At 35.5% G+C, this 27,857-nt stretch overlaps 1 protein-coding gene across 4 annotated transcripts in view; it reads right to left on the bottom strand.

Moving 5' to 3' along the window:
* Vps16B (Vacuolar protein sorting 16B) overlaps positions 1-27,857 on the bottom strand; it is a 120,803-nt gene that overhangs the window by 29,925 nt on the left and 63,021 nt on the right. For all 4 annotated transcript variants that reach the window (XM_035373294.2, XM_035373280.2, XM_035373300.2 and 1 more), the window contains 5 exons: positions 17,909-18,001; positions 17,667-17,803; positions 15,620-15,647; positions 10,881-10,954; positions 2,553-2,643 (listed from right to left, as the gene is read on the bottom strand). In XM_035373294.2, coding sequence (XP_035229185.1) covers positions 2,553-2,643; positions 10,881-10,954; positions 15,620-15,647; positions 17,667-17,803; positions 17,909-18,001 — 423 coding nt within the window. The remainder of the gene's footprint in view (positions 1-2,552; positions 2,644-10,880; positions 10,955-15,619; positions 15,648-17,666; positions 17,804-17,908; positions 18,002-27,857) is intronic.

Here is a 27,857-nt window from a genome sequence, read left to right as displayed (position 1 = left end):
TTGTTCCACAGAGCAACTCATCAGTGGCACTAACCAGTTGGCAAACTGGTTAAGCCCAAAAAATATTGGTAGTTTCTTTCAGATTCAGAGTCCAATGAAGAACTGAGTTAATTTCACATCATTGCTGTAGCAAAACAATCTAATTATGATATATTACACCTCTCCTCATAACTTATGAAAAGCAAAAGGTTAATCAGTTATTAAAAATGACACAAATGTCAAAGAAATGATGGCACAATTTGAGCACACGCATTTTTTCGCTTAGTTCAGCTTATAAATAGAGGTTAGGTATCAACTCTCGTACAACGTAGATAATGCATAGAAATTATTTCCGAGCTTCTTATTTCCTACAACGAAGATTTAAATTTGTTTCAAATAGTTTATTCCAACGGAAATATGGTATTTTGTAATAAAAGATTGATACAGAATGCCACCGTACAGAATCATGCTCGACATAGGAATACCTGTGAAGAACTGGTTAAGCCCAAAAAACATTATACTGTGAAGAACTGGTTAAGCCCAAAAAACATTGTACTGTGAAGAACTGGTTAAGCCCAAAAAACATCGGTGTGAAGAACACCGATGTTGAGCGGATTCCACATAGGGAATTCATTGAGTAAGAAATATTGCCTTTCTCAGATTTAAGATTTTCTTAGATTTTTTACTGCTGTAGAATACTTTTAAGAACAAATATAAATTAGGCTATTAAAAAATATTAGAAGAAAATTAACTGATTGTTATATTTATAATTATTATCTTATTCTGCTGACTTTGGGGTTTAACACTAAAAATTTCTTTTTTACTGTACAGATTGTGCGGTACATGTGTTCTGAAGAGCATAGGAAAGAAATCATGCCGAGCCATAGGCATAGCTAAAATTTCAGCCGGAGGGTTGCAGACGACGTTAGACTGACAAAACTATACAAAGTTTGGACTCGAATACACTAACTGGTCGCTGAAATGACAGCTGAGTACTGAAGTCTGCTGCATTAGAATAAGCATTTCCAGGTCATTCTCCTTTCCGGCTTACCTCGCAACATGTTAACGATAGCTGAGAAAAGATGACTGCATCTCCAAACTTTTTTCTTCCACTTTATTTCCGTTAAGCACGAAAAGCGACCGAATAACGACTGCGCTACAATATTGAATGAGGTGAAGAAATTAAGGACTGTGCGATGATGACGAGATCAATTACGATCGCGAATGAGGATGGGCCGTAAAGTCGTTGAAGTGCCTTTTTGTTAAAGAAATAGACTATAGTAGTAGGACCCAAGACTTAGAATTATGGCGAAATGGCTGGCTGCATGAGCAAGACATGCCTCCATCAGGCAGAGAGCTTACTCGTGCATTGTCATAAACAAGTAAATACACAACGGACTACAACGCATGAGTAAACATATTGTTGAAGTTAAAGGAATAGGAATAAAGAAACTAAACTGATTTTCCTTTTTATTTTCTTGCCTTCCGAACTTTCTTTAACTTAGTCGTTAACATATACTATATATATATATATATATATATATATTTTCTTTTTCTGTTTGCGCTAAATCTTTCTAGTAGAATTTTCTATCGATTTCGGTTCTTTAATCTGAAGTAACTTCTGATGCACACTCAACAAGCTTAACCCTACTGTTGAGTGAACCAAATTTTTACACGAGGCAAGGTATTAAATCAGCACTCAGTAACGGCTCAGACAAATAATAAAAGAAGCATGTTTTGTTTGACGGGGGGGGGGGAATTGTGCCTTCTTTTGTAACCTTCTTTTGTAAAGTTTTGAAATGTTAACTCCTTGTTAACTCCCGTTTTGAAATGAATCCGGAGACTATAAAGACATCTCTAGAGGAATTCCATATAGCGTTGGTATCCTACACTTATTGTCGCGCGCAAAAGAAGATGATAACAGGGAATTAGGGTTTATAATTTTATTTCTTCTGAAAAAAAGGACTTTTTCTGCGACTTGTTGAGTAGCAGCTCCTTTTGTCCATCACAGACTTATTCTTCTATAATATAATATAATGGCAGACAGCACACGGCAGGCATTTCTACTGCTTTTTTTTTTTTTTTTTTTTTTGGTGTGTGTGTGTGTGTATAGTTTCTTGGCAAGCTAGGTCGCCGTATCTCTCTTGCATAAACACATTTGGAGGCTGACGAGACGTTCTTTTCTGCCATTCCTAAGTGTTGGCAAATTATTCAGACAGTTGAAGACAACATAGGAAAAATTTTCCAAGACACCATCTGCAAATTCTATAAGTCAGTGCAAAGTTAGGTAAAAGCTTGTATCCAGGCCAGATGTGGGCCAATGCCTTATTGACTCTCTCATTTTGTGCAGATATTTCTTTTAAATAAAGCACACATTTTTTCTGAAACTGCAGTCGTTATTTTTTTCTGTACACGCACATCACATTTACCAATTTATCTCAATTGGACAATCCTTTTTAATGCATAGATTTTTATATCTTACAGCGTATTTGAAAATCCATTCAAAAATAAATAGGTTAACAAAATTACCCAAAAAGTTATTATTAATTACAGATAAAAAATGTCGTCATTACTTCTATGGATAGTTGCTCTTCAAGAATCTCTTTGTGTTCCTGTACGGATGATATTAGCAGTCCACTAATATTGCCAGAAAGAAAATGGGTACTACAAAAAGAATGCACAATATTTAGAGCAATATAAGAATATTTAGCAAAATAAGAATGCAAAAAATAGTAATCTAAATATTATAACAAATTCACAAAAATTAAAGCCATAACAAAGAAATGAATAAATAAAATTAATTAAATATAAGTATTAAATTTATTATATCAGTGAAGTAGCGAAAAGTTGTTAATGGTTAAAATAAAAGGAAAAGACACAAAAATGCATAGAATATTTTCGAATGCCAACGATAAAAAGTGTGTTGCCATTTTTCTTTGTTAAATGAAATATAACAAACTGAATTAATGTAAAAGATTGTTAGCTGAAATTAAATGCAGATGAGGAAACTTAGGTCAATTATGCACATGATTATGAAGAAACAAATCTACAATATTTTGCTCATTATACAATGACTGATAAAGGGAAGAAATTCTGGGTTGAGGAATGGATAATGTTAGTTCATACATAGAGTAATATCTCACAGCACCGTGTTTAGATGCTAGTTAACATATAATATAACGCAGACAAGGTAAATATACTGGGAATGCATAAACAAACTGTAAGCTATTTGAGGTACGATGTACAAGCTATGTAAAAGCTTTGTAGTACTGTAGGTAATTCAAGGAATATATAGACAAGAGCAAGTATAATAGAGTTAAAAAAATAGACATATGTAAATAATCAGAGGTTATGTGAGACTTACTAGGGACACAGCTTGTTTCATTGTTATCTCCTTTATCTTCTTACTTACTTAATACTATTTATCTGATCAGCTAAAACTTCTGGTGGTGCACTGTAGATAAAAATTCTAAAGTCTGCGCAAAGGCCCAGTAAGATTACCATTTTCGTGTAATTCTATGCGTTTTCTGCTATTTATGGAAATCTGTGTTCCATAAGGAGGTAGAACAGTGAGAAACATGGCGAAAGAAATTCGTGCTACGATAGAGTCTCGCAGACTCGATATAATGTGGACTGAGAGAATGTCGAGCTTCCAAAAAAGTCGAGTTTTAGGAATAAGAGGTACGTTTTTCAGAACTCTTAATATTTAACCCTTTGATGTCCAACACCTAAATCCATGGTAACTTTCTTTACACTTTCCCCTTTGTCCAGTTTCTTTAAGGCATGTAGTTTCATTTCCATTGTCACGTTAGTTTATTTTCTTTTCTTTTCGAACTACGTTTTCATTTCACAGAATATCAAAAGTTCCCAAAAATATGTAACACTTATACGCCTGGATATGAATTGGAGAACGACACTCGCAATGAACTGGCGCGAGTTTAGTTTGTAATATGATGCAGTCACAAAACTTCAGACAAGTATCCTAACGTTTCGCAACAACAGAAAGAAATGTGAGCGAGCGGCCAGCCGCTACCTGACTTTCTTCGTATCCTCGAAAGCAGCAAGCAGTGTTGGCAAGTGTTACAACATATCTTGAAATTTGTTACGCAGTTCCAAGAATTAATGGTACATTGCGAAAATGGCAAAAATTACAGAAAAAGAACACTCAAATCTTTGAACAGAATAGAAAGTCATACGCAGAAATAATAATTATATGTACGGTATGTAATATGTCTTCTGTTTGGCCTAGAGATATCTTAAAAAAGTTCCTAAAAAGTTGTCAAGTTATAGGGAATGTCGAGATATTGGAATAGCGTTTACAGGTTTCTATTGTAATTATAAATTTAAACTGAAGACTGATTTTTAGGAAATGTATTTTTTAAATAAATTTGGCTATTGGGAAAATGTCACTTTAAAGTAAAAAAATAAACTACCTTGCGTATTAATAAACATTATTTCTGTTTATTAATTACACCTGCACTTTGGAACTAGAAGCAGCAGGTACCAAAACCATAAAAATAAACATACTCATTTTAGTTTGAATATCCAATACAAAAATATCAAACCTACAAATACTGGAATGGAAGTAAGATGCTGCGAGCTAGTATTCCATGCAAAGTATATAATTTTGACTGGAGAGACTATGATAAGAGAATTTAATAAACACTGCTTGTTAATCTGATCAAAATTAATAGTTAAGCACATATTTTAGACTGGATCTAGTACAGTATACTGAGTAAGCAAAGAGCAAAACTACATAGCTTTTACAAAATTTTAGTCTATCATACGTGCATCAGGAGATTAAAAAAATATTATGCGTGAACTACTAACGAAAAGCTTATTTTTTATTCAGGAATAAGCTAATATTATATTATATCGTAACATTTCCTACTGTAATGAAGTTAAATTACAATAAAAATCTTTTGGCAGTAATTTTTCTTTTTTAACAGTCTGAATTGTAATTTTAAAATATGATGTTCCAATGAGATCTAAGTGTCCACTCAAAAAATCATTCAACTTACACGCGATTTTTATGTTATCAAATAAATCATGTTCTCATGTTATCAAATGTACGTTATAAGGTATTTCTCCAGCCTTCTTGACATGACTTCATGGTGTGGTGGTCTGCACGCTGGGTGCGCATTCCAGAGGTCCGTGGTTCGACACCCGGCGAAGGCATTGCTCATTTTTCATCACTCCTGCTTCGAAATAACCTAATGACTCTACAGTGGCGCCCGAACTGAAAGGGTGGTGGATGATGATTCTCCACACCCAGGATTTGGCGAAAGGGTCCCCTTAAACCCCAGTCGCCCTTTAAAAGGGGGAGTATATAAGGTATTTCTCTCGCCTTCTTGGCATGCCTTCATGGTGTGGTGGTCCGCATGCTGGTCCGCATTCCAGAGGTCCGTGGTTCAAATTCCGGCGAAGGCGTTGCTCATTTTTTTTCACTCCTGCTTCGAAATAACCTAATGTCTCTACAACGTAACGCCGGAATCTTAAAGATATTCCTACTATAAAAAGGAATAAGCATTACAAGTTTTATTTACTTTTACCATACAGGACCAATGGAGCAAAATTCAATACTTCTTTCCATTATAATTAGCACAACTGCGCAACAACAAACTTTGATACTTTACTACACGTTAAGAATTCACGTTTTTAAATCATTCGATACAGCGCTCTCCGATAGCTTCTCCGATTTTGTTAATTTTGGCTCTGTAGCAACTTCAGTTACTTTCTCACGACCACACAGAAATTCCCGGAATCGTAACGTCTTCAGCTATACTCTGACTTCCAGACATCAATTGCCGGAAAAATTTAACATTCCTTTTAATCACATAGTGTTTTCAACTCTTTGTTTCATTTCAAGGCGTTTCCAAGGGGAACACTGTTTCATTTTTGAGAACAACTGGAACGTGGAAATCCTTCGCTCAAAGTTCCCAAGCATCTATTTGTACGCGTATTGTTATGCATCGACTGTCCGTCGCTAACCACCCTTGTGGATGGTTCTAAATTAGATCCTAGGAATTCTCAAGGAAATTTTTCCCAGGCCTATCAGCATTATACCTGCAAAGAATCAGAGTGCATTCGCCAATCGAGACAAGCTCTGAAAATTTTGGGCAAATGAGAATCAAGGGTCTTCCCGAGACGCCTAGAAAATCCCGCATAAAAACGATGATCCCCTCTCCGGTGTTAGTTAGTGAAAGGGAGATATTTCTTGTTTTGTAACTTTAGATCTGCCATGAGCATTTTCGGCTCCCTTTATCAAAAGCATCTTCCTACATCTTTGCAAAAAGATCCGGTAACCGATAGCCGGGTATCCGTTACATACCTGAGAGCAACTTGATCAGAATGGCCACCTGTGGCCAGGAGATGATAAAAAAAAGCTATTTTCTCTTATCCAAATATTCATGCTGCACTAGGTATAACTTTCGAAAAACAGCGTTCGACTAACGGACAGGGAACTTTCGCACAGAATTTGCGAAACTTGTTTTTATCAACGTGAACCAACGAACACTTTATATTGTAAGTTATTAACATAACCTAGAATTTCAAATAAATTACATACGCTACCTCCTTTGCTTTGTGTCAACTCGTTACAGCGAGCATACGTAAGGCCAGTTTACACCTGTCCGAGCAGCTCATAGCGAGCCGTTCGTTACGACTTCTTTGACAATGTAAACGCTCACTTCGACCAAGTAGAAACGTAGGGGAGATGAGTCAGAGGTTTCGTTTCTACTTTGAATCTGTTGAAAAATCTATCCGGGCAGTTACTCCGAGCAGCGGTCGCAGAGACGTCGTGACAATGAGTTCTATAACGTCGAAAATGCCGAGATGGAGCGATAGCCAAACCATGGCATTTTTTAATACATACGCATCTTATGAAGTGTTATGGAACGCTTCACTGCTTCATTAATAAGTTGCATACTTCTATAATTATGTGAGCTTATATTCATTTTTCTATAAGCATCCCTACATGAGGATGCAATAAATATATGATATTATAAACTATAAAAATGGAATTATGAAAAAAATATGTAGATCTGTTTTATTGGGGATATTTAAATTTGTTACTTTGTATAAAAACATTCTGAGGTATAATTTGTTACAATTCAGCTTAGATGAGAAACACTGAGTACAAGTACTTAAGGCGTATTAAGGTTTATACAAATTATGCTAGATGAATTCTAATTTTCTTAAACTATCCATTTCAGCATTTTAATAGTTTAATTACTTTGTTCAATTACTGTGTGTGTGTGTGTGTGATTATGGCAAAGCTTCGAGGGCTATCTGCCTAAGGGGAGAGATGCCTTCGTGGAAGACTTTCTAAGGGAAACTGGCTCGTATACACGTTACACATGGGGAAAACCAGTTTAATTACTGTATTTAATATTTATTGATATCACTTTATATATTATTTGTGCGTTGTCCAGAAACACAATTTCAGTAGGATCCTAAAATAACAATTTGCGATAAGTATTTTCCTGTTGGAACTATGTCATAATATATATTTATTCCTTTACCTGTGATAATATATGTAATATTCCCAAGTTTTTTTGCTACTTCTTATTTATTTAAGATTTTTCTGAATAATTAGGTAGATATAATACAGTTTATTTCTGTCGTGTTAATGGTAGCCTTGAATAAATATTCCATGTGTTAATTTTACATTAAGTTCTAGAAATAATACAGTTCCAGTCAGAACTCTGCGTAATTAGTTACATGCACAGAGAAATACTGATTTTGTGGATTCTGGATGAATAAATATATTCTTTCTATTAATAAATAATAAAACACATTATTTATTTCACATTACTTTGTTTATAGATGATTAATTAGATGTAAATAAACAGTTATATATAGTATAAAAACTTTGTTAACTTGAATTTCAATAACCACAGTTGACTAAATAACTTCCCTCAATAAACTGAGTTTCTTTGAAATTGATTGTCATTTAACTTCCCTTAATAAACTGAATTTCTTTTAAATCGTTTAATGAATATACTTTGAAAGTTAATAAATTTCAGTTATGTTTACAGAATATATTTTAAGTCCCTTGTATCTGAAATACAATAAAGTTTGTGTATCTTTGGACATTCTCGTCCCGAAAGTCATTTAATAGTTGATTTGATGCTCCTAATACATCGCGGCGTGCTGCCCAGTCACGTACTCATTTCTTTTACTTCTTTATTTTTTTCAAGAACAGACATTAATTCGTTTGAAACTGTTCCGTAGACTTCAAGCACTGCAGCTGCCACGTAGGTATCCATTTTGTAAACAAACGGACGCGAGTTGTCAGTCCACTCTGATTGGTGTAAACAATCTATTGGAGTACTGATCCGTTCACTTGGTTCGAGATGCCCGGACGAGCGGCTCGCTACAAGCTGCTCGGACAGGTGTAAACTGGCCTGTCGATTAATTTCAAGACCTGACTTTAGACCTGCTAAATTTGCCGTACGATGCTAACTTTCAACATAATATTTCTCAGTGGCTTTCTGCGTTGCTGAAGCCATATTTCTTCTCTCATTCAAACTTTTTGACAAATAGAGGAAACACGTTTGTAAAAGAGGTCTATTCTAACCTCCTTGATTTGTTTATTGTTCTCAGAAACTTCTCGTCTTCTCATCAATGACAAAGCAATAAATGTGTCTTCTACCCTTCGGGAAGAAGAAGACCAAGACCTTCGGGATTGTTATCGAACGTCCGGCGCCTTTTTATACGGTCTGTCCATCCACGGTTTACACTACAATTTACCCTTTGGGGGGGACGAAACAAACTCCTCTAAGTGGAATATCCAGTAGCGCCCTTCAAATATATGAAATTGTTTTTTATTCTTTAGAATGTTGGGGCGACCCAGTGTCACCTGAATCCCATTCTCAAAGTAAAAGACAATGGATTAAATAACAAAGGTCAAAAATATTAAATACTTCAAGACATAATGTAACATAACATTGAAACGACGTTACATTTTAATTGCATGATGTCTTGTGAATGTTGATATATTTTCGAAAATTACTTGAATGCTCAAACTGAAAATTGCACAGCACACAGGCAAGAAAACTCTGATCCTTTTCACCCATTATGAATGAAGCATTGTATTCTACCTGAGAAAAATATGTTTGAGAATTGCTTTAATGTTAGCTTAAATCATACAGCAGTAGTACACCTATTTGGGAATACAAATGTTAAATCATAAAAATTTACAAACAGTTTATACGGAATTTTAATACACTGCTGGCCACCCAAATTGCAATACCAAGAAAGACAAGAGATATAACAGCAAAATTTATTTAGTAGATAAAATGTTGACCAAGTATCAAATGATTAAATTTATAGACTTCCGTGAAGTGCGGTTCCTTCCAGAATCAGCAGCCAGAGTAGCCGCCATTGTTGGAGACCACCGCTGCTACACGCCTCGGCATTGATTCAAAGAGACTTTGGATGCGTTCTTGGGGTACAGCAGACCAAGCAGCTTCCACGCGTTGCCAAAGTTGATCTGGTGTGGCAGCTTGGGATGTAATCTGGGTTAATCGTTCAGCAACCATGGACCACATGTTTTCTATCGGCGAAAGATCCGGAGAGTGAGCTGGCCAGGGAAGCAATTCAATCTGGCGATTGACGAAGAACCCTTGGACAATGCGTGCCACGTGTGGTCGCGCATTATGCTGTTGAAATATGGCTGCGGGCAAGCCCTGAAGGTAAGGAAGGACAACTGGCTCCAACACCTCGGAGATGTAGCGCTGGCTGTTTAAAGTATCGGCGATGCGTATTAGAGGAGTGCCAGAGTGATATCCAATACCACCCCATATCAAAATACCCGGTGCAGGACCAGTGTGACGGTGCATAACGTAGCTGTTCAGCATCCTCTCTCCACGGTGTCTCCAGACTCGAATCCGACCATCGTGGTGTAGCAGACAGAAGCGTGACTCGTCAGTAAAGACAATTTCATTCCATTCTGCTATCCACATCCTTCTTTCATCGCACCATTGGCGGCGGAGACGTCTGTGGTTCTGCGTCAAGGGTAGACGAAGCAATAGACGTCTTGCGGACAGACCACTTTGCTGTAAACGGCGTCGAATGGTACGCGCAGACACTGAATGATGCGTTACAGACTGAATGGGCTGTGCTATGGTTCGTGATGTGATTGAGCGATTCGTCAGTGCCATGCGCACAATGTTCCTGTCATCACGTGAAGTGGTGCACTGAGGTGGATGTGATCGAACACGTCGGTCCGTCGTACCCTTTTGCATCCAACGTTCACATATCGGCATTACAGTTGTTTGGTTTCGTCCAACACGACTACTGACTACTACCCTGGAAGATAATCCACACTCTCGGTGGGCCACTATCCTTTCTCTGTAGAACTCGGGTACTTGATCAAGCGATGATCGCTGTTTACTACGAGGCATAATTGATCGTTTTTTTGAAAAAAAAAAAAAAAACCACAAGAAAAACACAACTGCCGAACTTGAAATCGTCTAAAACTCCAAGCCTTAAATAGCGCTTTGAAGTGAAGCCACAGGCGCGCGTGATGTGCGTGTGCGCTAAAATTCTAATCATTTGCATATCTCACCTCCACTAATGCATGTTGTAAATTTCATGTTATTTGCATGCTTTGGTGTTGCATTTTCGGTGGCCAGCAGTGTATTTACACCTATATGTTTCTGAAAGAATAATAATTACCCTCTCCTCCTTTTTTACAAAAATATCAGAACTGCGATTGTATAGTAATGTAAAGTAACACTATTTTACTATGCTTAGGATACTAAACTAGCACTCGGTAAAGGATATATTATCAAGAACGGAGGGAAGACCTCTATCAAACCTACATGAAAAAACTCATAGGATGTACACCTAATAATGCTAGTTTACAGCTTTATGTAAAGAATTTGACAACTAACCTAAGACAATTTTCGATCAACTTCAATTTTCTTTCAATCGACTGAACTTGGGTAACTGCTTCATACTTTAGCATCTATAAGAAAAATAATGAATAGTAATTATGTAATTATCGAAAAAGAATTTTTACATTCAGGGTTCCAAATGCAATAAAACTAGTCTAGTCTAGTCTAGCAATAAAACTTATTTAAAATATATTCACGTTATCCAAATCTAAAATAATATATACAAATATCTCACAAAAACTGATTGACAGTAAAAATAATTCTTTCATAAGTTTATGGAACGTTTCAGACTACATTATTATTATCATTTACCCTAGTAAACTCAATTAACAGAATTGTAATAAACAGTACATTTATTATTTTTTATACTTTTGTTTATTGTTATATTTATGTGATAGTAAAGTATGTAAGAATTTCAAACAAATACACTTAGTTCAGAAATGTTCTCATAATTTTTTCTACTATAACAAAACTTACGGCTTGAAACAGTTATCATTTGAATGCTACAAAGAAACACATGGTGTTTTTTTTTTTTTAATTGACACTACTCAGAGCCATCTGTAGCTCAACTGGTCAGCTAGAATGCCACCAGATTTGCTCGGAGGACTAATGACGACATGGGAAAAAAAAGATTCGATCAAAAAAATAGTTCCGAAAATTGCCGATAGGAGAAAATATGGCGTTGTTCTTGTCTACACAACTGAAAATTTGAATGAAACGTAAGTAAAATTTGAAAATACAAATGCTCGGTTACGTAAACGACGGTAGCGTCAATAATTGAGTCCATAAAGGTATGAGAAAAACAACGAAGGGCATTCCGAATGTTAGCTGGGTTCAACATGTGTCTCACTTTCACTCAGCGCGCACTATTTATGAAGTTTTTGGTCATCATTAATCGGACGCAGCCGCCGCTCTTCGTGAGTTTAGCAGTCGTAACAACCTATGTAACGGTTGTTACAATCAGTTAATGCACTGAAGGGCATGTATCAGAATTTTAAAGAAACAGGATCCTTAGCAGTTCGGTTTGGTAGAGGACGGAAACTGGTGTCAGGACAGATAGCTTCGGATGTCGCGACTGCAATCGCTGACGGCCCCCATTGCTGTTAGTAGGAATGCACAGGGGAACAGCGCAACAACTGGATATCTTTCAACAGTATGGAAAATCTTGAGGAAAGTGCTTCATTTCTATCAATTCAAGATAAGCTTAGCAGGAATTAAAACACAACGATTATGATAAATGGGTGCCATTTGCTCTGACTGAAGGCGATGATGGTTGTCTATGAAGAATTTTGTGGGAGGATGAGGCCCATTTTCACCTAAATGAGGCTCTTACCCTCACAATTCTCGAATTTGGGCATCTGAAAAATTCCACGCAGTTCATGAAATCCCAATACATTCATAAAAAGTCACTGTTTGGTGTCGCTTCACCGCAAATTGATCAGTAGACTATTCTTTTTTGAGAACATTATTCTAACAGACCACAAATCTATACTGTTACCACGCAAATGTATCGTGACACGCTGACCATTTTTATCATTCAGGAAGTTCAGAGACAGTGGCTGTATCAGGTAACTTTAAAGCAAGATGGAGATCACAGCCCATTGGTCTATCAGTGCAGCGGCTTGCACCGATAGACAACTGTTGACTGTGCAGTACAACATATCAATGGCTTTGCTGGCTTTCCTGGTAGGATGTTACATTCGGCCGTCGGGAATGTTGCGTATAGGATGCAATATGTGATCCACGAGAAGGTAGTCATATTGTAAGAGGTCTATGCTCTCACCGAGGAAGCGCTTTTATTGAGTAAAGTGCTACGGCGTACTCAAATATTATTTCCGTAACCATTTGAAGCATTTTATTTGCTGCATTAAAGCGGTGTTGAAAGCAAATATTTTTTTTTTTTTTTTTTTTGTTATAGATTTGCCTAGTTCTCATCTGCATACACTACAATAGCTTCACATTTTCCTCTAGCGGCATTTTTTTCCTTTGAAATTTTTTCCCATGTTGTTATTAGTCCCCTTACCAAATTCGATGGCATTCCAGATGGTAGATCGAGCTACAGATGGCACATTCACAGTGCATGACCAAAACAGAAATTTGATTAAATTGCAGAAAAGCCCTGTGCATAGACTTGATAATTTTACTGTGTTCAACGTATTGCGCGTATTAGGGATTCTTTTCCTTTTTTTTGGTTTCCTTTTCTTAATAGACAATGATAAAATTAATGATCTTTCAAAACTGCATGAATTTTTTCTAAACTAAAACACTGCTCAAACTGCGTCGCAGCCCACAGGTTTCATAGCTTTCGAGCGAAATTCTAATTCAAGCCGGAGCTCCAAATAAGACGATGTCTAGTATTTTATTAATTTATTTACCATTAATTTAATAATTTTATAAAATTAATATATTAATAATTAATTAATTAATTTTTATTAAATTTATATAAGAGATGTTCAAATGAAAAGGTACGAAACGTCGTAACAACCAAACCGGTTTCAATTTGATTATGCCGCTTTGGCATAACGTCGTGAAACATCTAAGGGCGCGAATGCAGTACCCAACATGGCCGTGCGCATTTGCAAACGCCCGCACATGACGCCAGAGTGAAGAAGGCAGTTGTGTGTTCCGTACAATTAATGAGGCAACACGTGTGATGCCATCTTGGCGTTCTCAATGCAAAATTCGATGACTGAGAAGCAGCGAGATGTTATCAGATTTCTGACTCTGGAAGGGGTTAAACCAGCCGATATTCATCACCGAAAAGTGGCTGTATACGGAGCAGACTGTGTGTCGAACAAGTAATCACTCTGGGCTTCCCAGAGTACGTCACAGCCATCACTTACTTCTATCTTAAGGATAGACACTTTATCGTTCGTGTAAACAGTTCACTCTCTACCCCACGGGCTATAAAGGCTGGCATCCCGGAAGGGAGCCTCCTTGGGCCCATTTACTATAATATCTACACGAACGATATCCCACAATCACCACACACCACCCTAGCTATGTACGCCGATGACACGGCAATTCTCTCAAAAAATGCATCTCCTGGCCCAGTTATACAAGCACTTCAAACACACATTCATACACTCGAGTCCTGGCTCAACGCCTGGAAAGTAAAGATTAATGTGGATAAGTCTGAGGCCGTCTGGTTCACCAAAAGGACTAGCATCGATAACGAAGACTCCATCCACATGTACGAGATCCCTATTCAGTGGACTAAGCAAGCCCGATACCTTGGAATTATTTTGGATAGGCGACTCACCTGGATCCCACATATTACACAGATTATAGCCAAGTTCTGTATCCGTAAATGAACATTTACCCCTTTAATTGACCGGAACTCAGTTCTTCCTTTTGACAACAAATTACTCATTTACAAAACCCTTTTGCATCCCATCCTCTCATAGGCCTGTCCTATTTGGGGATACGCTAGTTTTACTAATGTAAAGAAACTCCAAATACTGCAGAATATCTTACTCAGACAAGCGGCGAATTGTCAGAAACTCGGCAATTCACCAAGAGCTTGAAGTACCAACTTTATATGTTCTCTTTGCTAGTCTTGCAGAACAATTTTATAAAAATATACCAAATGTTAATAACAGCACCATACCAGTGCTAAACTATAATTATAATATTGACAGCAATAGAAAACGGCCGCTTGCGGGCCTCAGATACCTTGATCAGTAACTGTCTTTCTAACCATTCATATACCTAGTTGCCCACCTTAATTATATCTATGCACAATCTCATACTGCATTGTTTTTCTGGTCAGCTGCTAATTGTTGTATAGATTTACCCGTATATAATGTACATATTTCCCTATTTTTTATTATGCATTTATGTTTACTGTTATTTCATGTTATGCACTCCTAATATGTATACATTGCACATGAGAGACTCTCAATTCTGTGAGCTAAGGCATTTCTTTTACCACGCCATTTGCCTTCGTCATGGCCTGCACCGCAGGTGTGTTTCTGTTGGACTCATTTATGTGCTCACTCAGACTACGAAATGTTCTTGAACTTTTATTTTCTTCGATACGACTCGTAAACTGTTCGAACTTACAAAAAATCGAAAGTCGGAATCATTACGCCGGGATAGCGTCTACACGCGGGCACCCGTATTTGCGAACCTCATCGAGTTTGCCTGAGCAGACAAGTCAGTGAGAAAGTGGAGTACCAGTTTTGCTCCATATACGTCCACCATCCGGCAATGAATATCGGTTTAACCACTTCCACACTCAGAAATCTGTTAACATCTCGCTACTCCTTAACTGTTATCCTGTTTCCAAAACAAAGCCCTTTAATCAGATAATCCAGCTACAGATAAGTAAGTAAATAAGCAATCAATAAAGCAATTAGAACTTTTAAAAGCTTTCAATTTCAGGTATACTTGGATTCACATTAAAAGAAATAATCGGAATGGGAAGAAACAAAAACAGCTTACTTTACTTTTGAACTTGAATGAAATCATAAAATAAAATCTTGCTATTCAGTTACATAATGCTTTTTGAATGGCATTCAGCATTATTTTTTGTGCTTTAATAGTTGACTGTAAAATGATCCACTAACTTATTTAGTTACCTACTGAAAAATTAATTTAAATACATTAACTCACAGCAGAAAATGCGTTACGATGTTTTTAAAAAATGAACCTCTTATTTCACTTAACAAAATGCAGAGTAATTTAGAAAATTAAAAAAAAAATTCTTTATGCAATAAAGAAATTTTACATACCGCAGCTTCATTTGGTTTTCCCAGTAACCTAAAAAATATGAAAACGTAAAAGCTATGATATACATAATTAATTAGAAGGTTATCAGAAAGAACTAATCTCAGTAACTGTAAGTTTAATAAAGGATAACAAAAATTAGGATGCACATAAGCAATCGTTTTAAAGGTGCAATAAAATAATATGTTAGTCATAGAACTAGGAAGAATCTTAAAGCATAAGCAACGGAAAATAATTTAAAAGCATTAAAATGACTTTTATCTACTACTATCTCTTATAGGCATGTAGAGTAGTGGAAATTACAAATTCAGGGTTTCACAAGAGCAACTAATCTTAACATGGTATAGTTATTCATTTCAACTCCATTTATTATCTGCATTGTAAGCTTATTTAATAGATAAAAAGTTAATTATTAGTCAATGGAAAGATGCTGATGGGAAATCTCATCGACAGTCAATAAAAAGATGCTGATGGGAAATCTCATCGAAAATCAATGAAAAGAAGTTGCTACGAAATTTGATTACTAGGATTCCAATATCCAACATAATGGTTTGGTTAAGGCCAAAGCATAGTATGATTATCTACCTCAAGAAGAGAGTTTAAGTAGAATCTAAGATGAAGTTACAAAACTTTTCCGGAGCTAATAAGGATAAGACAGTTTTGACAACTTGCATTCTGAAAATTTCCGATTACTACCTAATAACTCAAACAGGATTTTACCATTCTGTTGCCAACTGATGTCAAAAAGAAACCCGTCTGTAAAATAAAATTAAGAAAAGGGAGGATTTCAGTTTCGACGTTTGTTCTTGAATTTCTTTTTTGAATATAAATAATTTAAAAAGAAAAATAGTATTTAAAAGCTCATGTTTGAAAACGAGATTACCGTCCAAATAATGTAACAGAAAAATGACAGAAAGAAAGGGAAAATGAAAACATACAGTGGTTAAACAGTTAAGAATCTGATAGTACAGTGAATTAATCATTCATGGGTAAACTGAGACTTTGAACCTATTGGAGGGAATCTAAATAAATCAAGCTATTATTATCATGTGTTATTGATTACTTAATTTCATTTACTCAAACCAGTGCAACAACCAGTAATCTCAAACATTTTACCTAAAAAGAAATAAACTTTAATCAAATAGTCTTAAGAAATCATTTATCCTGCTGATATATGAAAACATCTATGAAACTTTTATAGGATCTTGGCTTTTCTAAATTTTTAAAAACGGCAAATAAATTTCTTTTTACTTTGTTTGCTTCTATTATCCAAATTGATTTCAGCTTAATATACTCTCTCAAAAGTTAATCGATTTAAACACAAATTTATAACCAGGTATTAAATAGAAAGCTAAGGAATGCCTATAGCCCAAAATCTTAATTGGTTCATTTTAATTTTAAGATATCGAAATAAAATTAATTACTATTTCAAACTTTCTTTCATAAACCATATATTTGAAAATTGTGAATGGAATGGTGCAAATGTTATACAGACTCTATACAAACCGTTTCATGTGCAATATGAGCAAAAACTACGAACGAAATAATACACATTAGGTAGAGCCCCGGATGTCTTAAAAATGAAAAATTAAACATAAAAAACTCCCGTACTATAAACGTTCAGCAGAATAGAAAAATCTGACGAAAGGATAAAATCAGTTTAAAAAGAAGTGATGTAATCATAACAGGACATAACACTAAGCTAAATTTAACACTCAGCAAATTTATTGAGTCTGTAAAATAAACTGACGAATTTTGAATAAAGATTAATTAAAAAAATTTGCAACTAAATTTTAAACATACGTTATTAAAATACATTTAAACAGCAATATATACACATACGTACTGCAGTTTAAATATGCTGTCATGACAATTCCTAAATGTTTAAAATATTGTGGAACACAAGTTTCTAATAAATGTTCTTAAATTTCTATTCCATCAGTAAATTCTAATGAATGACATCTGATTTATAACTGCTTAATATTCTTAATATAACAGTAATGGTGCAAAATTTTAAAATGAAATATGTAAGAAAGGCTATTAAAATCATACAAAAGCATATTTGTCAGTTCATCAGTTTCATGATCTTCTTCTAGGTACGATAAATAAATATTGATTGCATCAGGAAACCTTTGAATTTCTCGATGAAAGACTGATCTCTTCAAAGTGTTTCTTAGGAACATAACTACCTAGAAGGAGGAAAAAATGACTGATTTTGAGAACGCGAAGCATAAAAATACATTTATGAGTTAAAGGAATATCTTACTCAAAATACTCAGCGACATGATACCTACAGCAAGAATGACGTTTCCATCGTGATATTTCACAGCTTCACTTAACAGCTCGATTTTTTCTCTTCTACTTTTAAATGGTTCCAATGAACAGCTCTAAAGTAGATTAAATTATGGATATTAATACATTTTAATTTCAAAAGAAATAACAGATGTATGAAAATATAACATATATATAGATGCTATTGCAATACAGGACGTCCGGAAAAAAGTGATGAACAAGAGCAATACATACATACGACATTCCAACAGTTTGCAAGCAATGCAAATTAGCCATTTTCGAAAGCGTATTTGAATGTGAGTGGCCGAAAGTTCTGAGGATGCAAATAACATATATTGCAGCCAATCACGATTCACTGCACGAACATATATATGCTAATTAGGAAGTCATTGAAGACGTCAGTATTCTGAAGGATTTAAGAAGGTTTATTTAATTGCTGATACGAAGTGTTTATAACTTTCTGGCATACGAGTCTCCACGACTCAAAGAAGACTGACAATAAGCGCTGGCACGGTATCGCATGCATTGAAGCAGGGCAGTCAATCAGAGATGTCGCTGTTTTCTTTGGCGTTAATCATTTGGTGTTTTCTCGGATGAGGAAACAATTCCAAACAAGTCAAACTATTTTGGAGATCAGCATATTTGTAAGGTAAAATCAGTATCAGTATTTGCAGGAATCAGTATTTTAAACTAAGAAACTATTATGATTTGAATCTGTACATCTTCTTTCCGTATGCCTTACCAGAAAACAGATGAGATAACCATTATTTAAGCTGAGATTTCTGGAGTTTGAGACGGAGCATGTTTCTGGGTTTGTGTGCACGATATGTGTTAGTTTCCTACCAGCTTTGCTAGTTGTAATTATTCGGCTTTGCGTTATACGCTGCTGATATTTTGACTCTGAAGCTTCGGGAGAATTACTGAGCCAGCTTCGAGTAATATTAAATTGTGTATTCTTTGACTACTGTTCCACGTTTAACTTAAATTTGATTGTTCTGTTTAGTTCCATCACCACAAGCTATGGCAGATTGTGTCAGCACAAGAGATTGCGTATACATTCTAAATTCTGTTTTAAAAAAATATTATTTACGACTTCTGAAACCTTAATAGTTACTTTAGACATAGCGATAAGCCGCTTTATATGTGTTGGGATTATTAGACTCATTACCAGTTTCACATGAAGTGAAACCCCACATACTGCTACAGCAGTCAAGCAGAATCGACAAGCGATCTCCACAACTGTTGTATCCGTTGTTGCGACGCCACTTGATAAGACAATCTCTGCCAGTATTCTGCACACAAGTCTTCACATGAAGGGACTGCCCGCCCGAGTACCAAGTGTTTGTATTCCACTAATCGCCCAGTCCAGAGGGCTTTTAGTTTAGTTTACTTGACAACGGCAAATCACTCGAAGCTATCGGTAGCTATCGGTCTAAGGGAAGAATGCTTTCGTGAAGGACTTTCTAAAGGAAACTGTCTTGTATCCACATTACTCATGGGAAAAAGTTCAGGCACCCAGCCAGTTCGCCGGGATTCGAAACTCGGACGAACTACCAGTGTTCAGTTATTTATACCGCTCGACCAATGGTGCCCCTCTGATCCAGACAGCCAAGATCAAAGTGATGTCGTCAGTATCTCAGTTGGACTATCTGAGATTGGCGGAATATTCTGGTCACGGATAAGTTCAGATTTGTCCTGGAACCAGATAAGCAGGTAAGGGTCTGGAAAGAGCGAGGCACATGGAATCAGGAGCAAAACGTTATCGAATATCTTGCATTTAAAGGTGGCAGCATCATAGGATGGAATTTCAATGGAATATCGCATCCAGCTGCACATCTTTTAAAGACGGTTTTGTAACGCCTGTGCGTTATCAGGATGAAGTCCTCTATCCCATTATGAGACTCTACGCTGCAACAGTTGGTCCTGATTTCATCCTTATGGATGATACACCCATCCTCATAGAGCCAACATTATTAATGACTGCATGGAAAGGGAGGCATTTTTCGTACGGAATGGACGTCTTATTTCCCCATCTTAATCCTACTGAAAATCTTGGGGATGCCGTCGGACGTGCTATCTGTATATGTTTACTTCCTTCTTCCTCAGACTGTTGAAAACAGCCCTAATGGAGAAATGGCTATGCTAGCATCTACGTCGGTTTATCAAAACTTGAAAACATACAAGTTTGTGTGAAGATTCAGTGTAGTCAGGTACCTTATTAATGTAAGTTTTGTTTATTTGTTTTTAGGTTAAAACATGAATTTTTATACTTTCTCTTTTAAGACGCCTTAACTAAAGGTAATGGGGATGGAAATGTTCATGACACAAACACTGCAACTTTTATTTTGTTAAATCAGCTACCTTTGTCAGCGATCTTTTTTTTTATTTGTTTTCATGTGAAATTCAGGATGAATTATTGGTAAGTATCAAGATTATTCTTCATACTCTGGAAAGGATGACGAAGCTGAGGGCATAAAGTATCTATCATTGGAAAAAACACAGTAAGATTGTAAAATAAATAATTTTTCGGATTCAAAAATAAAAATATAAATATTCTCAGCAAAGTTCAATTTTTAATTTTGTAAAATAAAATCTCCAATATATATATAAAAAAGTATTGTCCCCCCCCCCACTCGAGGGCCTCCTCAGGGACGCAACGCACTGGCCTGATTTTACCGGTGGTAGTTACGGTCCTGGTCCCTTGACATGAAAGTTTATTATCTCCGTACGCTTATTCGTCACAATACATCACAACATATCATCATAATTAAATTAATCTGCATCAAATCTATAAGAAATGTTGTAAACTGTATCAGGCTTTAAGAAGCAGAAAACGCGAAAAGTCAAGTTTGCCCTCGCCGAGATTCGAACTCTGGAATTTCTGATTGCCAACCAGATATGCTGCCAATTACAGCAAGACAGCATGCCGCAGGGAAGCCGAAAATTCGTCATATTCTTCCCCAATTAAAGGTGACTGGGTTGGGAGGAGACCCAGTAGCCAAATCTATGTGGTGAAGATTTATGCTACACTATATTTTAGGTGAGTGCCACACGTACAGCTATTTTATAGTTTTTTGTAGCAGAAAATGTGAGTAATCACTACGACTTCCAATCATGGATCTTCTGATTGTTAGCTGAACGTACTATTAGTTACACCCTAAGAATACGCAGTGTGGAAGAAATTCCTTGTATTTTCTCTGATTTTTGAGGGCGACTGGTTAGGGAAATCAATATGGTGACGAAATATCTTTTTTTTTTATTATTATTTTTTTATTAAAAGAAACACAACAAGTTCCCCATGTACCACATAGTATCACATGGGGCTTACAGAAGTAAGTATGAAACACAATACAAACTAAACAGAAGAGAAAATTGAAATAAAATTAAGGATGATTACACAGTTTTACAATGAATTGACAAAAAGTGTTAAAAGCACTTCTCTCGGAAATAAATTGGTAAAACTCTGGAGGCCAGTTAATATTAAAATTTTTCAGTCCCAGTTTCAAGACTTTTCTTTCGCTCTCATATTTAGGACATAGAAGAAGCACATGTTCAACATTCTCCTCGCCGCCGAGGACACAGTCACAGACAGACTCAGGACTCAACTTAAATCTGTTCAAATAACTTTTAAAATTCCCATGTCCAGTAAGAAATTGGGTTAATTTATAATTTGTGAAGAAATGATGACATGACAATCTCATTTCAATAGAAGGGAAAAATCTTCTATTTAAACTCCCTTTATTTGAATTGATGAATTCGTGATTCCACGACTCCACAATGCTTTCATACATGACCTTCTTATAAGAAGGAATTAGGGATATTGACAAAAGTGTCAATTTCCCGCTTAGTCGCAGTCTTAGCAAGGAAATCGGCTCGTTCGTTCTCAACAACACCTGTATGATCACGAACAAATGAAACCGAAATATTTTTATCCTTTAGATTTTTCAGTTCTTTTTGAATCTCGATAATGATATTATTAGAAGAAGAAATACATTTTAAGATCCCCAAGGATGAAAGGGAATCAGTATAAATGAGATAGTCTGAAACAGCACTGTTTTGTTTAGAGACCCATTTGACGGCGAAGTTTAAGCACAAAAGTTCAGCTATGAAAACAGTACATTCATCTCTGATTCTAAATTCAAAGTGCTCAAATTTAAGACCATTTTTGAAGACAACAAATGCGAGACCAACCTTGCCATCAATTTTGCTGCCATCAGTATAGCAAGTTACAGGCGAATCATCTACGATTTTATTGCTAAACTGAATAAAATTAACAGCATTTCTTTCCGAAGGATGAGGGAGATCAGATAGAGGTAATATACAATCATACTGAGAGACAGTAGAAGCAGAAATATTTTCCTTATAAGCAACAGAATGAAGAATGGCAATGTCAATTGGAGGAAAGCCAGAAATTGCATAAACAGACTCATAGCTTACGGTACGATATCCACATATGACCCGCAGAAGTATCCGCCTTTGAACACATCGTAAATATCTATAATTTATCTTCTTCTTGAGCGATATACCCCAGACTCTAGAGCCATACATAATGAAGGGTGCAATTCCTTGTTTATAGATGAGCGAATGAACGTTTTAATTAATACCGTATGTGTTGCGTGCAATACGACTTAATCCACGCTGTAATTTATCACATTTCTCTGATACATAAGTTAAGTGTTGTTTCCAAGAAAATTTACGGTCAAGAAAAACCCCAAGATATTTCATTTGCTTTACCACAGTCAAAGGGGTGCCATCGAGAGATAACTGAAATGCATCATAACAGATGTTTCGCTTTTCAATAATCATAACCCTGGTTTTATCAGGATTAAAATCTAATTTAAAACCTTTTGACCAGTTGGAGGCGAAATTTAAAGTCTCTTGTGCCTGTAAAAAAGTAGCAGAAAGGTCCCTACTCTGGAAGCAAAACAAAACATCATCCGCAAAGGCTATAGTATCACAACAAGCAAGATTTTCCAGTTTTAATAGGAGATCATTAATAATAATATTCCAAAACGTAGGTCCTGAAACAGAACCTTGAGGGCAACCCCTTTCAAGGTGACGGATTGCAGAAGCCGAGCCCAATTGCAATTTGGCCGCCCGATCATTAAAAAAAATCAGCAGCAAGTGAAAAAATATTCATTGGAAGTTCCACTTTTTTGAGAAGATTGAGAATACAAGGCCACCACGCATAGTCGAAGGTGCCTTAATATCCAAAAGACCAAAATAGTGTGCAAGTTTTTCTTTTTTCCTCTCTGAACAATTTCATTCAAGCGTAAAAGAACTTTATTGAGGTGTAACAGTTTTTGAGGTGTAAAACCATACTGATTAGCAGAATGAAGGTCTTCATGGCGGAGATACCAGCAAATTCTGTTAATAAAAAGTTTTTCCAAGCACTTACCCAAAACAGGAAGTAAGCTTATACACCTAAGGTTATCTAGGCGAGGAATCCTAGACTCATTTCCTTTAGGAATAAGAATTACTTGAGCATGTTTCCAAACACGTGGGAAAATGCCAACATTTAGGCAAACGTTAAAAAGTTTATGGAGAAACTGAGGAAACATTAAATGAAACTGTTTAATAATCTCATTCGAAATAGAGTAGGACAAGGTGATTTATTTGGTTCCAGCATAGAAATAACTGTATTATCTTCATCACAAGAAAACATAGGATCTACAAAAGAAGAATAAGCAGTACGCGCAGCTTGACGGTATTCCTTATGCAAATCATCATCATTTTCCTCTAGATCCGAGGGGAAAGATTTCTGAAGCACAGCAGTAATTGTCTCTTCTAAAGAGTTGGTTGTCTCTCCAGTAGAGAGACAAATACCAGTTATTTCAATTTTTTTTCATGAAATCTCTTTTAACTCCATACGTGTAAATCTTTTTCCATACATTGCGAACATCAATGGTCGAAAGAAATGTTTTCCAAGACTGAGATTTAGCATCGGCAAGCTTTAGATTGTAAACTTTTCTATATTCAAGATATTTACTTTTATAAAGTTCTCTAAGAGGCGGATTTTTACAACGCTGAAATCTACGCCTAGAGGCATTAAGCCTTTTTCTCATACAAAAAATTTCGGCAGACCACCAAGGAACATTGTGCTTACCATGATTCCTAACAGGTATGGAAATTTGAGATGCCTGGAGAAGAACAGAACTAAAATTCTCAACAAGAGTATTTAGGCGAGAACCGTCAGTACAGTCGTTAAGAATATCAATGAAACGGGTGATGCGAGAAGAACAAAATTTTCGAAAACGATCCCAATTTGCTTTCCCTGTATTGAAGATTTTAAAAGGAACATTTGAGGTGTCTCGTAAGAACATAGAGAGACAAAATTCAAATTCAATCATCATATGATCAGAAAGGGATTCTTTTTCAGACAGTCGCCAACTCGAACAAACGCCAACGAAATATCGTCCACCATATTTTTATTCGAATGCGTGGAAATAATAGGTGCCTCCGGAAACCAGAACTATACTATGCTGTCGCCGGAATCAAAACCTTTAAAAATGCGCTTGGTGGAGATCACTTGCTTTTCCCTTCCTGAAATGCTCCCGCTCCTCCTCTTGAAGCATGGCTAAATATTTCATAAGCATATGTATACTGTAACATTTCAAATTAACGCTCTTTCTGAATTTAACACAATATGAAATCACATCCGAGTTCTACAATAAATAGAGGACAAAATGTACCATTTGGCTTCTACTTGTTGCGACTTAAATGTTGAAAGAGCACTTCTATCCTACTGCAGGTGCTAATATATCTATATATACTCTTTACACAATAAAGGAAAAGCTTGCCATGTGTAGAGAATAAAAAGCAGGCTTACAACATTTCAGTTAACCCTTGGACATTTCAAAAGTATGCAGTTAAGGTCTCTATTGAATATGATAAATAAAAGGTGGAACCAATCAAGCTCTGAGAAGATAATATTATCAAATTTCTTTTCAATGTAAGGAAAGATATTCGTCAATGCAGAAGAATTCAGTTGACCACACATCTAGATTCACTCTGAAATATTTACAAACTATTTCCAAAATTCGATTTTATTTCTGAAAATAAAAATGGTTTTGATATTTTTATAAAATAATTATTAGACTCCTCCAAACCCATGATTTAAATGAAGGAACATACCAGCTTTTTTATACAGTTTTGCTTTAAAAAATTTTAAGCTAAATACTTCATTTAAGCTACATTAGTGATACAAATTTGAATCATTCTCAACACTTCATAGTAAATTAATGCATTAGAAAGATAATTCAGTTCCTTTTTAAGTTAAAATATTAATACCTATATTATATCATTTTCTGTGTAAGCAAACATATTTGTGTGACAAATGTATTACAATTATGCCAAACAAAAGGGAATGCCAGATATAAACTGATCATATCGTGCTAAAAAAAAAAGAAAAAGATGTTTCATATTTTATGCACAATAAAATTCAAAATTATAGTAAGAAACGAACAGTTCTAATCAGACAAGTACATTTGACCAGCATTTACTACAATACAGCATACTGATCACAAATTAAGAGATTGATAAAAACAATTTCATACCTTACATAAAACATTAATCATACAATATACCAGTAAAATGAAGACATTTTGAACAGAAATTATTAATAAGATAAGTAATAAATTAAGTCAAAGCAGATGACAAATATCTGCCTTTGAAAGCTTTCACATAGAACTTTCTGAAACGAAACAAGTTTACATTCCAGTGAAGAAAACTATAAAAAATTCACATAGACAGGCTGTTCAAGAATTTTACCTGCAAAATAAATTCTCATGTTCACAGGCTTCAGCTGCACAATCATTAATGGACAAGTGGGGGTTATTATCACAATATAAGACAACATGAAGTACTAAAAGACGATGTAGCAAATTAAATAACCATTAAATTTTACAAGGCGATTCTAAATTGCTTTTACAAATTAAGAGGGGTGATAGTACTCATCCAGATGAACAATAACGATAGAACATAGGGTCGCATTCCACTGAGAGGCAGAAAAGAGGAATATTAGAATTCCAACCTGAATTTACAACAGTGTGGAAGAGCGAATGAATGAGACCAAAAGTCGCGCAATTAGTTTAGTGAACAACTCACAGAGAATGCACAAAACGGATGAAACCGAAAACTTGACTTTCGAGTGATAATTCGAGCTCAGAATTTGATGGCAAACACTCAAATGCACATCTTTGGGTCACAAGGTCTCAACCTCGCAAACGATTGCAATATTGAAAAGTTCATGCTGTATTTTGGCTGTCAAAAATTCGTATGCCACAGAAGGTTGCTCCAAGTAGAATGAGTGCAGTACAGTAAGTCCAGGAAGACAGGATAGAAGATGGAAGGGGAAAAAACTGCTACCTTTATACTTTGATATCACTACTACCTACCTATACTCTGATATCATTTCAGTATTTTCCACTGCTTAGCTCTCATTAACAAAGCATGCCATCAGCCACTGATCTACAGGACCATGACTTCAGCCTCCAAGAAATTATGGGCAGATTGGATTGCAGATAGAGACATTGAGCTCTGAAACCAAAGGCTCTTATTGTTATCTATGATATTGTGTCTTTAGACAAAACCATGAGCTAGGAAATTAAAAATGAGGGTCTGCGGAAGTTACAAGAGAACCATAGAAATGAGTCCAACAAGAAAGTATTACAACTTCAAATACAGCAACAAAAGGAAATTGTGAAAAAAATGTCTTTAGAAAAAGAGAAAGATAAAAACGTTTTATGATCCGCGAAATTTGAGCAAAGCGGGACATGATGCAAAGTTTTCGCATAACGATATCACCCTAATAAAGTAGTAGCAAGCTACAGAATAAACAACTTCAGCGATAATGCATGTCTCACTTTAGAAACATCTTAAAATGTAGACAACCACAAGTCACATTGGATAAAGTCTGAGTAAAGCTTAGGCCCAATGAGTCTCAAGCAGAGTTCTGTGGTGGTTGCAGACAAGGAAAATTAAAGAAGATACCCCTCCCCAAACAGAGTGATTTGATGCTTTTATGAAACGAAATTTTGCATCCAATATATAACATCCTCCTCATCATTTTCCACTTATACTGTCTTCACACACTCTCTTTTTTTCAGGTACAGTAAAATTAAATTGTTATCTATTTTTATCTGTTTATTATTGTGTTTATCCTCCTCTTTTTTTTTTTTTTTTTTTAATGGGAAAATCTCCAAACGGATGGAACCAACGGAAATCCTTAAATATTCCTCAATCCGATAGAATCTCAGGTAAACCCAAACCGATGGAAATCGTTATATACATATCGTACAAAAATATGTAGTTTCATGGTAAGTTAAGTTGAAACTTACTATTTACTTGCCTTTTTGTATTATTTTTATAGATTGTATTTATTTTATATTATTATATTTCATTTTTATGATGTTTAGATTAGTTTTTTTAGTTTGTTTTGGCATGCATAATTCATGTCGGAGAAGTACCTATATAGGTAAGGGTTTCTAAATTAGTACTTTGGGTTTGTACTCTTAATTACATTGTCTATGTACTTTTAATTAAGAATTTTTGTTTCCTATAGTGGATTTGCTTACTAAATTTCTCGAAATTATTTTACTATTAAACCTCTCATTTAAACATTTCACTACTTTTGATTTTTAGTAATTCATACCCATGCTTATAAGGATGACAAAACATGAATAGAGTAACTGAAGAGTTAGGTTTGGAAGCAACTTCCTCTTGAAAAAAAATCTGTCTCCTGCCTGCTCATTAATTATTCACTTAATACAAATTAATTTAGTTTTCAACATTTTTTTAAAGTTTTTAAGATAAAATTTTTGGCTTATTACATATTTTTTCATGTATTTAGATGCTTGCACTTAATTTACTTACGCTTTCTGAATCTGAAAGATATTGCCAATTAGTTTGCAGCAATAATAAAGCATTTTATTTGTTTACAATTGAATTTTC

The sequence above is a fragment of the Stegodyphus dumicola genome, chromosome X1, assembly GCF_044657685.1.
Source record: "Stegodyphus dumicola isolate Sdum_Otavi_A_Nest chromosome X1, ASM4465768v1".
In the NCBI taxonomy this organism is placed as follows: Eukaryota; Metazoa; Arthropoda; class Arachnida; order Araneae; family Eresidae; genus Stegodyphus; species Stegodyphus dumicola.
Note: the sequence above shows the minus strand (reverse complement) of the source record. Positions and strands in the feature narration are given on the sequence as shown.